General features: G+C 40.4%; 1 protein-coding gene across 2 annotated transcripts in view; it reads right to left on the bottom strand.

Annotated features, from left to right (window-relative positions):
• The window catches only part of LMBRD1 (LMBR1 domain containing 1), a 136,798-nt gene that overhangs the window by 88,239 nt on the left and 32,078 nt on the right, over positions 1 to 16,481 (bottom strand). For both annotated transcript variants that reach the window (XM_044924545.1, XM_006074255.3), the window contains exon 4: positions 1,180 to 1,277. In XM_044924545.1, the coding sequence (XP_044780480.1) occupies positions 1,180 to 1,277 (98 nt within the window). The remainder of the gene's footprint in view (positions 1 to 1,179; positions 1,278 to 16,481) is intronic.

Raw genomic sequence — 16,481 nt, 5'->3', positions numbered from 1 at the left:
AATTCAACTTTCTTTATGTATATTTAAACACTTTTTCCTCTAACAAACTGCACTGACTACCACTCTGGGAATCATTTAAAATATTGCTGATGTACTTTGCTAATGATCTTAATGCAAATGCTGTCAAGTTTTAATAAGCACAGCTATGCCTAATGCTGGCTTTTGAGTGAATATATGTATATGTATATGTATGTATGTATATATATATATGTATATACACACATACACACACACGCATATGTATTTAAATGTTACAAACCAAAAACACATTATAAAACAAATTCATGTAACTCAATAAAAAAACAAAATAAATTCATTCTTTTTATGCTGTTTTTCCCTTAAATTAGAAATAAAGTATTCAATTTTGGCAAATACCTTTCAACATACAATTTCTTCTAGGACCTATTAAATTACCATATATTAATAGAAGTGCTAGTTCTAAACCACCAATGCATTCCAGAGACTGGCCCAACTCAGTTATATACTATATTAACATGCTTCTAAGATACTCCTGAATTCTACCTGCTAATGTTTCAGTGAAGAGTTTTATACCAAGACTTCAGTGACCTTGGTCTGCAGGTCTGGACACGCACGTGTGCTCTACTGACCAGGTTTCTGTATCTGTATTACTGCAGGAATTAGTAAGGACAATCTGAGAGTCCCCCTTTCCGTCCCAGAACAGGGGTCAGCAAACCGCATCCTGTGGGCCACACACAGCCCCTCCTACCTCACATCACGCTCACTGTATACTGGCCTTACACAGAAGTAAGTTTGCTGACCCAGCTGCCGAACTCGAGAACAACAGTCACAAGTACCCTGTGACTTCCGGGCACTGGAATATAGTTAGTTTGACCCGGGGTATGCTGCAGGTGTAAAATGCACTCTAACTTGCACAGAATGTGAAAAAAAAGTAATGTCTCATTAATAACGTTTTTGACTATCTGAAATAATACTTCGAACATATAATATTAAATACAATGTGTCATGAAAAATAATTTTAATTGTTCTTTCTACTTATTTTATTATGGCTACTAGAAAATTTTAAATTCACATGTGGATTACATTATATTTCTATTAGACAACACTGCTCGAGAATAAAATCAAAGTCACGTTATTTGAAAACAGGAAGAAATAATCCCTTCTCCCCTAAACTGAGATCTCTAAAATAAAGCTACTTACAGTGCATTTACCAGTATCATCATCATCCTTTTCTTCATAGTAGAAGTAGACAAAAGGGATCCAGAAGAACACACAGAATAATATAACAGAATATAAGGCTGCAGAAAGAATGAGATGAGAGATAATAAAAACACACCAACTTAACAAATGTTTAAAACATATAGGTACACACACCCCAAATTCACTCCCCTATCTGATTCCTAGACCTGCAACTTGATATGTATGTGTAATATCCAAATCAACCTTTTCTGAACCCTGTTTCAAGAAGTCAACACCATTATTATCACATAGCAAATCATAATTCAAGTTAACTTTGGGGCAATTTTTAGCAACAATCATGATACTAAATGTTTCAATAAATTGTGCCCTCTAACATCTTAGGTCTTACGATAGTACTAAAAACTTTCTGTGAACGATCTTATGTAAATAAACTTTAACTTTTATATTCTTTACAACTTAATACTGAGTACAGCTGACCCATCTGCCAGTCACTCAAGTTAAAGAAACAGCTGTAACTGATACGATCCTTGTTACAAATAATTTCCCCAATCTATGTCTAAAAGGAGAATAGAGGGGCACAGGAGGAGATGGTTAGATGGTATCATCCACTCAATGAGCACGAATCTGAGCAAATTCCAGATGACAAAGAACAGGGAAGCCTGGCATGCTGCAGTCCATGGTGTCACGACGAGCCAGACACGACCCAGAGACTGAGCAACAGAGTTTAAGACATACGATGCTATGAAACTGATCTTATAAAAAAAAGTCAGGATACAGAAAATGTAAGAAACGGTAAAATCAGATTCAAAGTTAACTGATACGAATTTCTATTTATCTGCTTTAAAATAACATTAGATTTGAGATACTTTCAACCAGTAGTCAAAGTATTGTTTTTAATTCAACATAGAACTTGAAATTTCAACAGCTATAGATACAGTATTTAAAATAAAAATAACAAACAATTTTTCAGACTCAAGAAACCTAAGAAATCTGTGTATTTACATTTATTTTCATACACTGTTTCATGGGAAACAGTGACTATGCAATTATATAAAGGAACCACAGGATAAGAATCATTATACTCCTTTATCCAAAAAAGTATTATTAAAGGTTATTAATATATAATACTTAAATTACTAACAAATTAAAATAGCTACTTTTAATTACTAACAAAAGTATTGTTAATAATGTATAATAAAGCTAAATTACTCATTCTCTTGGGAAGAATGCATAAATTACAGAATTTTTAAACACGATCTAAATACTAGCTAGCACTGTTTCATTTTTCTGGAAGTCACTTATGAAACAGCCCCCACTAAATGCAACATAGTTAAAAAAAAAAAAAAAACTCAGAACAAACCAGACTCTAAATAACTGATAAAAAGGCCAGAGTTAATTTATACTGCCCAATCACAACATGACTGTCAGCATACTGAATTTTGGCACTACAGATACTTTGTAAAATCTATGCAGCCTATTAATATTGTAAGAAATTAAAAATAACAGTAAATATTTAAGGGTAATGAATACTGATGTTTCTACTATAAACCAGAGAGTAGCCAGAATTTACATTTTTATTCCAAATCTAAGAGCCAGTGGAAATAAACAAGTATTCAAAAGAGTACCAAAATACTGGTTGGACCATAAAGAAGGCTGAGCTCTGAAGAACTGATGCTTTTGAACTGAGGTGTTGGAGAAGACTTTTGAGAGTCCGGTGGACTGCAAGGAAATCAAACCAGTCAATCCTAAAGGAAATCAGTCCTGAATATTCACTGGAAGGACTGATGTTGAAGCTCCAATATTTGATCACCTGATGCAAAGAGCCAACTCACTGGAAAAGATCCTGATGCTAGGAAAAGACTGCAGGAGGAGAAGGGACGACAGAGGATGAGACGGTTAGATGGCATCACCGACTCAATGGACATGAGTTTGAGTAAGCTCCTAGAGATGGTGAAGGGCAGGGAAGCCTGGCGTGCTGCAGTCCACAGGGTGGCAAAGAGTCAGACAGAACTGAGAACTGAACGACAAAAAGTTTCAAAAAATTAAACATAAAAGGGAAAGTACTATAAATCACCCTAAGCACTATACCAGTATTAGGACTGAAATAATCAAATAATTTGTTAAGACTAGGAAAAACCCTAAATTATAACAGCATTTATTGGGCTGAGAGCCATATGCCATGCTTGATAAACTGACAGATGCAGTAAGGTCTGGCTTCAGCCTCAGCATGTCCATGTGTCTACTGCTTGGTGGCCTTGGCCTTGACAGCCACAGAGCCCAGTGACTATTTCATGAGCATTCCCAGTATTCAGTGGCCAATAAGCATGATTATCAAGGTGCTCATCATTATTCCCTGGTGGCTCAGACGGTAAAGCATCTGTCTACAATGCGGGAGACCCGGGTTCAATCCCTGGGTCAGGAAGATCTCCTGGAGAAGGCAATAGCAAATTCTTGTATTTGCCTGTGTTCTTGCCTGGAAAATACCATTGATGGAGGAGCCTGGTAGGCTACAGTCCATGGGGTCACAAAGAGTCAGACATGACTGAGCAACTTCACTTTCTTTACTTTCATAATTACTAGTCATTAGGAAGATGCAAACTAAGCCCATGAGAGGCTACAGACACCAGAATGGCTAAAATTAAGCCGACAGTACCAAGTATTAACAGGAATGCAGAACAGCATACTTTCCCATGCTTTTCAAGAGGGACTATAAACAGCACAACCCTGTGGAGAACTGTCTAGCAGTCTCTCACCAAGTTAACACCTACCTACCATATAACCAGACGGTCCCACGCCACCAGCGATGAAGTGCAGTGACACATGCAAAGTCTTTCCGCCCAGACAAGCCTACCTGAGGGGCAGAGTCCAGGGATCTTATCGGTGATTTATAATGCAGGCACAACTGCCTGAGTGACCAGTTAAGATTACCAAAAGTACAGACTCCAAGAAGGACAGCAGCTATACCACAAGTCACATGCACAAACAATCTAAACAAGCTGGACTGCACGATTCTGTCTTCAGCGGTACATATCCACTAATCAATTAGTACTATCAGGTGACAGCCAAGGGCCAGGTTTCCAGGTATTGGTCAAGGGTCAGCCACATAAGCAGGTCCCTCTGAAGATACGTGAGAGGGAAACTATCGAGTCTGATTCACAACGAGAAAGTTGACAGCAATATTATTAACAGTGATCAAAACCTGGAAATAACCTAAATGTCCATTTGCAGGTGAACAGATAAGCTGAGTGGTACAGTCATACAAATGGCAATAAAAAAGAAAAAACTATGAATACCTGTGAGAAGGATGGACCTCACAGACCTTAGGCTGAATAAAAGCACAGACACTGGAAGATGTACACCTTCTGAAAGCCACGCAGTTGCGTCTGACTCTGTGACCCCATGGATATAGTCCATGGAATTCTCCAGGCCAGAATACTGGAGTGGGTAGCCTTTCCCTTCTCCAGGGGATCTTCCCAACCCAGGGATCAAACCCAGGTCTCCCACATTGCAGGCGGATTCTTTACCAGCTGAGCCACAGGGAAGCCTACACCTTCTAGTACCTTCTAGTACATCTTAAAGAAGTTCCAGAACTAGCAAAACTGGCTTATTACGACCCAAGTCAAAAAAGTATTTGGGGGCAATTACTGACTATAAAGAGACATGAGGATGTACAGCAACCAAAAATCTCATATGTTGCTGGTAAGAATATCCAGAAAAAGTTTCTGGGAACTGACACCTGAGGAAGAAAGTGGGGAAGAAACACAGTTCTGAAGAGACTCTGGGATACTGGTCTATGCAGGGCTGCCCTGACACCACATCCTAAGCCATTTGCTTGTAATCGGACTGCTCTTTTTCAGTGTCCTTCAAAAAGATTTCTTCCTTCAGCATGTAAATGTTAAACTGTAAAGAAGGAAACTAAAAATACATTAACATTTTCATGTGTTTCAGATCAGTTCTAATGCCAAGTTGGTACTATATATCTGTAAATGAAAAAAATGCTATCATGAAACAGAGTAACTGATTCTTTTAAAGTTATACTTCAAACTGATAGCTATTTTCAAAGGAAAATTATTCTTAACTCCAACAGGAATGACACTCTCAAATCCTGACATCTTTACAAAATACATTTTACTTGTAACAGTTTTTGTTAAAAGATTGCTACTAACAAGTAAAAGATAAACAGACTTTCTGGTTTAATAGTCCCACTAAAATAAAATAAAAAAACACACTAAAAAAGAAATTTTAAACCTCACATCTACAGAAATTGGCAGAAATTAAACTCATAAAACAAGTTATTTTTTTAAAACAAAACTAGCAAGAACAAGTGAACAGAAAGCCATCAACTCTTAAAAAGCCAGACAAAAACTGTGGCAAAGAATACATGATAATTCTAATGATTTTTTAAATACACACAAAGCAAACAATGTATCTTTTGAAAACTGCATTTGTAAACTATAACTGGCATAAGAATTAACTTGGACAAATCAGGCTTCGGAATTTCTAGACATTCTTTATTCCTCCTAACTACCAATGAGAAATCTGAAACACAGAATAGCTCAGTCAATATTGTAATAGTATAATTGATCATTACAAAGCTTTTTATTTTAGAGGGTCAAAGTATTAAGATATTCTGGGAACTCTAAAAGCCTTTTAAAATTATCCCACTGGCCCAGCTGAAGCATCTGGGGTCAAGACTGCCAGCTGCACACACAACACCCATTTTCCTTTCAGCTCACTCTCCTTTTTGTCTTTCTATCTTCCTTCGACATTCTGCCTGAATTGTACACATGATAGCTTAGACTCCAGCCACGTCTCTGGACTCTGTGGCAGCCTTAAGGTGGAAAACAGGTACTAAGGACGGAGAGCAGAGGGAAGCGAGCGGAGGCCCTGCATAGTGCTGCTACACCAGCCCGGGTACCTGCCTCCAGTCTTATTTTAAGTGAGACTGAAAAACCATTCCAGCCATTTATTTCCAACCTCTTCACAGCAGCATAGAATGTTGCAGGAGAAAGGGGGTAACCCAAACATTCACCCCTGAGCCGTCACGTCCTTGGTGGTCCTACGAGTGGTCAGTAGATGAAGCTCAATCAGTCTGTGCCCCTGAAGACGGCAGCGTCATGATGGGCAGCCTAGTCCAGGTTCTAAACATATTTCCCCTGATAGTCAGCAGTCCTCTAATAAACACCAGGCCCTCCAGCTAAAATGGGAGGTATTGTTGTCTGATCACTCAATGGAATAAAGAGACCAAAATCTGTTATTGTTGTTCAGTAACACAGTGGTGTACAAATCTTTGCAACCCCATGGACTGCAGCATGCCAGGGCGCCCTGTCCTTCACCATTTCTTGGAGGTTCCTCAAACTCATGTCCACTGAGTCAGTGATGCCATCCAATCTCATCCTCTATCGTCCCCTTTTCCTCCTGCCTTCTATCTTTCCCAGCATCAGGGTCTTTTCCAATGAGTCAGTTCTTCACATCAGGTGGCCAAAGTATTGGAGCTCCAGCTTCAGCATCAGACCCTCCAATGAATGTTCAGGACTAATCTCCTTTAGGATTGACTGGTTTGATCCCCTTGCAGTCCAAGGGACTCTGAACACCACAATTGTTGGGAGTTTTCTCCAATACTACAGTTCAAAAGTGTCAATTCTTCAGCACTCAGCCTTCTTTATGGTCCAGTTCTCACACTCATACATGACTACTGGAAAAACCATAGCTTTGACTAAATAGACCTTTGCTGGCAAAGTAATGTCTCTGCTTTTTAATACGTGATCTAGGTTGGTCATAGCTTTTCTTCCAAGGAGCAGGCATTTTTTAATTTCATGGCTGCAGTCACCATCTACAGTGATTTGGAAGCCCAAGAAAATAAAGTCTCGCTGTTTCCATTGTTTCCCCATCTATTTGCCATGGAGTGATGGGACCGGATGCCATGATCTTAGTTTTCTGAACATTGAGTTTTAAGCCAGCTTTTTCACTCTCCTCTTTCACCTTCATCAAGAGGCTCTTTAATTCCTCTTTGCTTTCTGCCATAAGGGTGGTGTCATCTGCTTATCTAAGGCTATTGATATTTCTCCCATCAATCTTAACTCCAGCTTGAGCTTCATTAAGCCTGGCATTTCGCATGATGTACTCTGCATAGAAGTTAAATATGCAGGGTGACAATACACAGCCTTAACGTACTTCTTGCCCAATTTTGAACCAATCCATTGTTCCGTGTCTGGTTCTAACTGTTCCTTCTTGATCTGCATGTAGATTTCTCATGAGGCAGGTCAGGTGGTCTGGTATTCCCATCTCTTGAAGAATTTTCCACAGTTTATTGTGATCCACACAGTCAAAGGCTTTGGTATAGTCAATGTAGCAGAATTAGTTTTTCTGGAATTCTGTTGTTTTTTCTATGATCCAAAAGATACTGGCAATTTAACTCTGGTTTCTCTGCCTTTTCTAAATCCAGCTTGAACATCTGGAAGTTCTCAGTTCACATACTGCTGAAGCCTCGCTTGGAGAAGTTTGAGCATAACTTTGTTACCATATAACATGAGTGCAATTGTGCTGTAGTTTGAACATTCTTTGGCATTGCCTTTCTTTGGGATTGGAATGAAAACTGACCTTTTCCAGTCCTAAAGTCACTGCTGAGTTTCTAAATTTGCTGACATATTGAATGCAACACTTTAACAACATCATCTTTTAGGATCTGAAATAGCTCACCTGGAATTCCATTACCTCCACTAGCTTTGTTTGTAGTGATGCTTCCTAAGGCCCTCTTGACTTTGCATTATAGGATGTTTGGCCCTAGGTGAGTGATCACACCATCGTGGTTATCTGGGTCATTGAGATCTCTTTTGTAAAGTTCTTCTGTGTATTCTTGCCACCTCTTCTTAATATCTTCTGCTTCTGTTAGGTCCATACCATTTGTGTCCTTTATTATGCCCATCTGTGCATGAAATGCTCCCTTGGTAGCTCTAATTTTCTTGAGGAAATCTCTAGCCTTGCCCATTCTACTGTTTTCCTATATTTCTTTGCACTGCTCACTGAGGAAGGCTTTCTGATCTCTCCTTATTATTCTTTGGAACTCTGCATTCAGATGGGTACATCTTTCCTTTTCTCCTTTGCCTTTCACTTCTCTTTTCTCAGCTATTTGTAAGGCCTCCTCAGACAAGCATTTTGCCTTTTTTGCATCTCTTTTTCTTGGGGATCGTCTTGATCCCTGCCTCCTGCACAATGTCACGAACCTCTGTCCATGGTCCTTCAGGCACTCGATCAGTTCTAATCCCTTGCATCTGTCATTTCCAATGTGTAACTGTTAGAGATTTGATTTAGGTCATACCTGAATGGGCTAGTGGTTTTCCCCAATTTAAGTCTGAATTTGGCAATAAGGAGTTCATGATCTGAGCCACAGTCAGCTCCTGGTCTTGTTTTTGCTGCCTGTATAGAGCTTCTCCGTCTTCAGCTGCAGAGAATATGATCAATCTGATTTTGGTCTTGACCATCTGGTGATGTCCACGTGTAGAGTCATGTCTTGTGTTGTTGGAAGAGGGTGTTTGCTATGAGGGTGTGTGCCACTGCATTCTCACAGCAAACTGTTGGCCTTAGCCCTGCTTCATTTTGTACTCCAAGGCCAAACTTGCCTGTTATTGTCAGATATAAATCACGCCTCCTAATTTGATGAAAAGGCTTCTATGGTAGCTCAGTGGTAAACAACCTGTGTGCCAATGCAGAAGCAGCAGCTTCAATCCAAAGGTCAGGAAGATCCTCTGGAGAAGAAAATGGCAAGCCACTGGAGTATTCTTGCCTGGGATATCCCATGGACAGAAAGAGTTTGGCAGGCTACGGTCCATGAGGTCTAGAAAGAGTTGGACACAACTTACCGGCTTAGTGATTAACAACATCAATTAACAACAAGTCGATGAAACCACTGTTTTCATCCTTGCTGGAAGTATTCCCATATGGCTATGAAGAATTCTAAAAACAGCCAAGTTCAGCTGCAGGGTTTGAAGAGCAACAGTTTTGTGAAAGGGTCACAAGGAATACTAGTACAAACCGCCATGCTCATATCCATTCCCTGGTGACCAGTAACAAGTAAACAGATCACGGGAGGACAGAACCACATGGTAGTGCTAGGTGGTTCACGGCACTCTCTAAACATGGAAGGGGCACCTCTCGATTCATTTTAGGAAACTAGCAGAGGCTTCGTGTTCAAACCTGATGAGAAAACGATAAAGGAAAATCACACGCCAGTTTCACCTCTAAATCAAGCTTTAAAAGAATCCTAAACAAGATGGCAGCAAATGAAATCTAGCAAAAAAATTAAAAACAAACCCAAAAAGCCACCACCATGACCAATCTAGATTATCCAAGGAATGCAAAGATGGTTTAAGAACAATCTATTCATGTAACACATCACTTAGAAGAATGGAAATATGAAACAAACTCCACATGATTATCTCCCCCTGACAAATGCATTCAATTCAACAAACATCTACTGAGTATGTTCCAGGCATCATTCTGGGGTCATGGACCAGAGCTCACTTCTTCCCTCATCTCACATGGCTTACTTCTAGTGGGGAAAAGAAAATATTTAGAATCACTGAATTAAACTACTCAGAGTACATTAACAAAAATCTTAAATCAGTAACAAAAACACATCCCAACTGCCAAAAGGCACTTGAATCAGAAAGCTAAAAAAGCCAATAAATGTTAAAAGATATGCAACTTCATTTCCAAATAAGAGAAATGCAGATTAGTGAATGATCACCTCACATTTGCCAAACTGGAAAAACTACAAATACATGGAGATATCAAAGTTCTGGGTCCAGAACAACTAAAAAGAGTAAAGCCTCCTAACAGGACTGAAACCGGTACATTTAGAAAAATGATGGCGCACTATTTAAGGGTGCTGAAGCTGCACATGACTTACGACCCATTGATTCCACTGTATGTATGTTATTTTTACACACACACAACAGGAAACGTGTACAAACACGTTCACTGTTTGTCCAAATATCCAGAATGATCACCATGTAGCACATAGTCACACACCATGATAATAAAGTGCACCTTATGCAGTAACATGTGTGAATCCTAGAGACACGTGACTTGAATGAAAACAAGCAAATAATTCCATATACAGTTCAAAAAATGTATAACTAAGGATATAGCATGGTAATACTATAAGGCAAGTAAGGAATTAACATAGACAGATCACAATAAATTGTGGAAAATTCTGAAAGAGATGGGAATACCAGAGCACCTGACCTGCCTCTTGAGAAACCTATATGCAGGTCAGGAAGCAACAGTTAGAACGGGACATGGAACAACAGACTGGTTCCAAATAGGAAAAGGAGTACGTCAAGGCTGTATATTGTCACCCTGCTTATTTAACTTATATGCAGAGTACATCATGAGAAACGCTGGGCTGGAAGAAACACAAGCTGGAATCAAGATTGCCGGGAGAAATATCAATAACCTCAGATATGCAGATGACACCACCCTTATGGTAGAAAGTGAAGAGGAACTAAAAAGCCTCTTGAGGAAAGTGAAAGTGGAGAGTGAAAAAGTTGGCTTAAAGCTCAACATTCAGAAAACTAAGATCCTGGCATCCGGTCCCATCACTTCATGGGAACTAGATGGGGAAACAGTGGAAACAGTGTCAGACTTTATTTTTTGGGGCTCCAAAATCACTGCAGATGGTGAGGGCAGCCATGAAATTAAAAGACGCATACTCCTTGGAAGGAAAGTTATGACCAAACTAGATAGCATATTCAAAAGCAGAGACATTCCTTTGCCAACAAAGGTCCGTCTAGTCAAGGCTATGGTTTTTCCTGTGGTCATGTATGGATGTGAGAGTTGGACTGTGAAGAAGGCTGAGCACCGAAGAATTGATGCTTTTGAACTGTGGTGTTGGAGAAGACTCTTGAGAGTCCCTTGGACTGCAAGGACATCCAACCAGTCCATCCTGAAGGAGATCAGCCCTGGGATTTCTTTGGAAAGACTAATGCTAAAGCTGAAATTCCAGTACTTTGGCCACCTCATGCGAAGAGTTGACTCATTGGAAAAGACTCTGATGCTGGAGGGATTGGGGGCAGGAGGAGAAGGGAACGACAGAGGATGAGATGGCTGGATGGCATCACTGACTCGATGGATGTGAGTCTCAGTAAACCCCGGGAGTTGGTGATGGACAGGGAGGCCTGGCGTGCTGCGATTCATGGGGTCGCAAAGAGTCAGACACGACTGAGAGACTGAACTGAACTGAACTGAACTGAATTTAAACAGTGTTTTTTCTAAGGGGTTGGGGAGGAGATGGCATTGGGGAAAGGCACATAGGGGACTGCAAAACGCTGGCTTCAAACCTCATACCTTGTCTGCTTAGTAAATACTCTGCAAGTATAAAAGTATTACATGTTGAGTAAATACCATAACTGTCAATATTTGCAAAACAGCTGTGGCAGGCAGCCTCTAAAGTGGCCAACATCTCTGATACTCATGCCCTGCTTCTGGGTGTGGGCTGGACTAGACTCACTGCTGATAACAGAGTATGACCAAAGCAGGGGATGAGTAACTAAAAATCTCTGGCTCCCGTCTTGCTTGCTTCCATGTTATGAGCTGCCCTATGGGAAGTGCATGCGGCAAAAGCTGACTTTGTGGAACACAGACAGCCCAGGCCTGAGGCCGCCTCTGCCCACACCCCGGGATACCACTGTCCCTGCTGACGGCTGCATCTGGACCCCTGACCCACAGGGACGTGAGATAACATCTGTCTGCAGTGTTAAACTGAAAAATTTGGGGGCAATTTGTTACACGACAAGAGATCATTTGCACCATTGCTGGTAACACAGCAAAGTGATTAAAACATTCCGATGCATGATCTGACAGTATAGAACTTTCCAAATAAAATCATTTATAGATTCTGAGTTAGAATACATCATCTGACGTAGTCTGAAGAACAATCGTTTCTCTTAAGGACTATTTTGGTTGGTTCTTTCCTCTCTTTCAAATTAATTCCAAGGTTTATGCTGCAATGCTATTTTTATAACAAGAAACTGTTAAAACGTTAAATTACAGAGTCAGGGAAAAGGCTAAGCAATTTACAATGTAACGCACAATTGTGTAGAAACTAATGATGACCAGACTGTTGACGCCAAAGCTACTTAGAAACATTAGCTGAAATACCGGCACATAAAATACACATAAACGGTACATAAATAGACATAATGCAGATTAGCGTTACTAACTGACAATTCTTGGAAGCCATGTTGTGTCATACACAAAGAACCACATTCCAGTTTATAAACCTTGGTAATTCATAACTTTTCAGCCTCATTTTTCACATAAGATTCTAATTTTAGTTGGAAAAAAACAAGAAGTTAACATGTGATACAGTATTATTAAAGTAAGATTTTGTTCAAATTTCACACACACAAAAAAAGAAAATAGAAATCATAAAAATGCAAGTCCCCTCAAGTTTTAGGTCATAATAATAGCAGCTATCCTGCACTGACAGCCTGTCATATACCCAGCACTGTCCTATACTCTTCACTTATATCTGCTCATTAAATATTTCCCCAACAACTTTGAAATAAAACTGACATATCACAAAATGCACAAATTTTAAGTTCACAATTCAATGATTTTTAGTAAATGTATACACTTGAGTAACTAGCACCATGATCCATTTTTAGAGCATTTCCATTATCTCAAACAAGCTGCTTTGTGCCATTTGCAATTAACCCCACTCCAACTCCTAGTTTGAGGCAAGGACTGATCTGCTTTCTGTCTCCAGAGACTTGCCTTTTCTGGACATTTCATGCTGAGGTCATTAAACAAGATGTAGTCTTTTGCATCTGGCTTCTTTTACTAAGCATGGGACTAAGAGAGTTTTCTTCATTTTTTCTGTGAAGAGTCAGATCTTATCTCAGAAAGTGGCCACAGAAAACAGGAATGCCAGTTTGCTGACCCCTAACTTAGACTGCACAAACAGAACACATTTCACTTAAACACTCACTGGTTGCTGGACATGTGGATTCTTTCCAGTTCTGTGCTATTATGAAAAAAACTGCTGTGGAATTTGCATATATATCTTCGTGTGGACATTATATCCATTGCTCTTGAGCATATTCCTTGAAGTGTAACTAACTGCTGGATCACGTAGTTTATAAACTAAAAAATTTAACATTTTCAGTTCAGTTCAATTCAGTCCTGTCTGACTATTTGCCACCCCATGGTCACAAAGCCTGCAGGACGCCAGGCCTCCCTGTCCATCACCAACTCCCAGAGCTTGCTCAAACTCATGTCCATCGAGTTGGTGATGCCATCCAACCACCTCATCCTCTGTCATCCCCTTCTCCTCCTGCCTTCAATCTTTCCCATCATCAGGGTCTTTTCCAATGAGTCAGCTCTTCTCATCTGGTGGCCAAAGTATTGGAGTTTCAGCTTCAACATCAGTCCTTCCAATGAATATTCAGGACTGATTTCCTTTAGGATGGACTGGTTTGATCTCCCTGCAGTCCAAGGGACTCTCAAGAGTCTTCTCCAACACTACAGTTCAAAAGCATCAATTCTTTAGCATTCAGCTTTCTTATGATCCAGCTCTCACATCCAAACGTGACCACTAGAAAAATCACAGTTTTCACTGTATGGACCTTTGTCAGCAAAGTAATGTCTGCCTTTTTTAATATGCTGTCTAGGTTGGTCACAGCTTTTCTTCCAAGGAGCGTCTTTTAATTTCATGGCTGCAGTCACCATCTGCAATGATTTTGGAACCCAAGAAAATAAAGTCTGTGACTGTTTCCCCATCTATTTGCCTTGAAGTGATGGGACCTGATGCCGTGATCTTACTTCTCTGAATGTTGAGTTTTAAGCCAGCTTTTTCACTCTCCTCTTTCACTTTCATCAAGAGGCTCTTCAGTTCCTCTTCATTTTCTGCCATAAGGGTGGTGCCATCTGCATATCTGAGGTTATTGATATTTCTCCCTGCAATCTTGATTCCAGCTCAACTTTTTAGGAAAGTTGAAAACTGCTTTTCAACCCAACACACCATCTGACATTTCCAACAGCAGTGTTTGAACTTTCTAGTTTCTCTGGATCTGTCAATACTTGGATAGTATCTGGTTTTTATTACAGCCATTATGAACTGAATGTAGGTCTGCCCCAAAATGCACAGGTTGAAGCCCTAACCTCCAGTGTGATGGTATCTGGAGGTGGGACCTTTGGCAAGCAATCAGAATTAGATCATGTCCTGAGCAGGACTCCATGGCATGATCTGAGGGTTTAGGGTAAAAGGAAGAGAGGGCCGGTCTCTGTCTCCCTCTCCTTCCCCCAGTCCCCACGTGAGGACACAGCAAGAAGGTAGCCCTCTGCAAGTCAAGAGAGAAACCGAATCTGTTGGCACCATGATCTTACGCTTCCCAGCCTCTACAACAGTGAGAAATACATGTTTAAGTCACCCAGTCTGCAGTATTTTCTTACAGAGCCTGAGTTGAGATAATCATTCTAGTGGGTGTGCAGCAGTATCTCACTGGGGATTTAATCTGCATTTCCATAATCATTAACAATGTTGAACATCCTTTTATGTGCTTACAAGCAATTTAGAAATCGTTACTGATGAAAGTATGCTCAAATACTTTGCTCATTTTTAACTCTTTGTCTAATTACTGATTGGTAAGAATTGTTATTATATTCTGTATACAAGCCTTATACGACATACAGTTTGCAAATATTGTATCTGTGACTTCATTTTTTTAAACTGTCTTTTGAAAGCTACATTTTTAATTTTGATAAAGTAGAATTTATCAAGTTTTCTCTTACTTGCACCTCATAAATTTTGATATGCAGTATTTTTATTCTCATTCAGTTTAAGCTGAGGAGGGAAGAAGTGGTTAGAAGGAAGGGTATAGACCTAGTCTAAAATATCACACACTAACCACTGTCCTTAGCAGTCTGCAAGCATAAACAGTCCTCTGGTTGATTTCCAAAGCACTGAAGTTGTTCTTTTGTCGATTCTGTATTGGTTTTGGGGGAGAGGCTCTGTCAACCTTCTTACTTGGCCATGTGTGAAGCCACAATCCCAACCAGATCATTCACTCTTAACAACACAGAAGTACAAATTATCCCTTCTCACATACACAGTGCTTTGGACTGTTTCTGTCTCCCCAAAATTCATGCACTGAATCTAACCCCAGCGTGTTGGTGTTTGAAGGCGGGAGGTAATTAGGTCATGAGAGTGGCACCCTCGTGAACGGGATCGGTGCGTGACAGAAGGCCTATGAGAGAGCCTGCTCTCTCTCTGCTGTGTCAGGACACAACAGGAAGACCAGCATCTGCAAACAGGAAGCAAGTCCTCACCAGACTCCACACTGTCAGCACCTTGATCTTAGGTTTGCCAGCTTCCAGAACTGACAGAAATAAACGTCTGTTGCTAAGCCACCTAGTCTGCAACGCTTTTGTTATAGCAACCCCAACTGATTAAGACAGTACTAAAAAGTGGTCACATTATGGATAAATGTTTTGTTTTGTTTTTTTTGGCTACACCTGCGACTAGTAGGATCTCAGATCCCCGAGAGGATCAAACCCGGGGCCATGGTAGTGAAAGCCTGGAATCTTAACCACTAGGCCACCAGGGAAGTCCCAGATTCTGGATACATTTTGAAAGCCAAGCACAAGAGAACATTATACATATTTGATACAACTTGTGAAAAAATAAAGTCAAAGATGGTTTCTGGACTGAAGTAACTCAGTAGTCAAGGCTATGGTTTTTCCAGTGGTCATGTATGGATATGAGAGTTGGACTATAAAGAAAGCTGAGCGCCAAAGAATTGATGCTTTTGAACTGTGGTGTTGGAGAAGACTCTTGATAGTCTCTTAGACTGTAAGGAGATCCAACCAGTCCATCCTAAAGGAGATCAGTCCTGGGTGTTCATTGGAAGGACTGATGTTGAAGCTGAAATGCCAATACTCTGGCCACCTGATGCAAAGAGCTGACTCCTTGGAAAAGACCCTGAGGCTGGGAAAGATTGAAGGCAGGAAGAGAAGGGGACAACAGAAGATGAGATGGCTGGATGGCATCACCAACTCAATGGACATGAGTTTGAGTAAACTCTGGGAGTCGGTGATGGACAGGGAAGCCTGGCGTGCTGCAGTCCACAGGGTCTCAAGAGTCGGACATGACTGAGCAACTGAACTGATTGAACTCAGTTGCTATTCACTGACCACCAGGAAATTTATCGAATATTAACAGCTTGAGGATCAGCTGCTCTAGAAATGTTAATTTTGAGATGTGAACTTTTTGGTAGAAACTGTCAAGTGGACCACTGGAC

The sequence above is a fragment of the Bubalus bubalis genome, chromosome 10 (genome assembly GCF_019923935.1).
Source record: "Bubalus bubalis isolate 160015118507 breed Murrah chromosome 10, NDDB_SH_1, whole genome shotgun sequence".
NCBI lineage: Eukaryota > Metazoa > Chordata > Mammalia > Artiodactyla > Bovidae > Bubalus > Bubalus bubalis.
The sequence above is the reverse complement of the archived record's forward strand: the minus strand, read 5'-3'. Positions and strand labels throughout refer to the sequence as shown.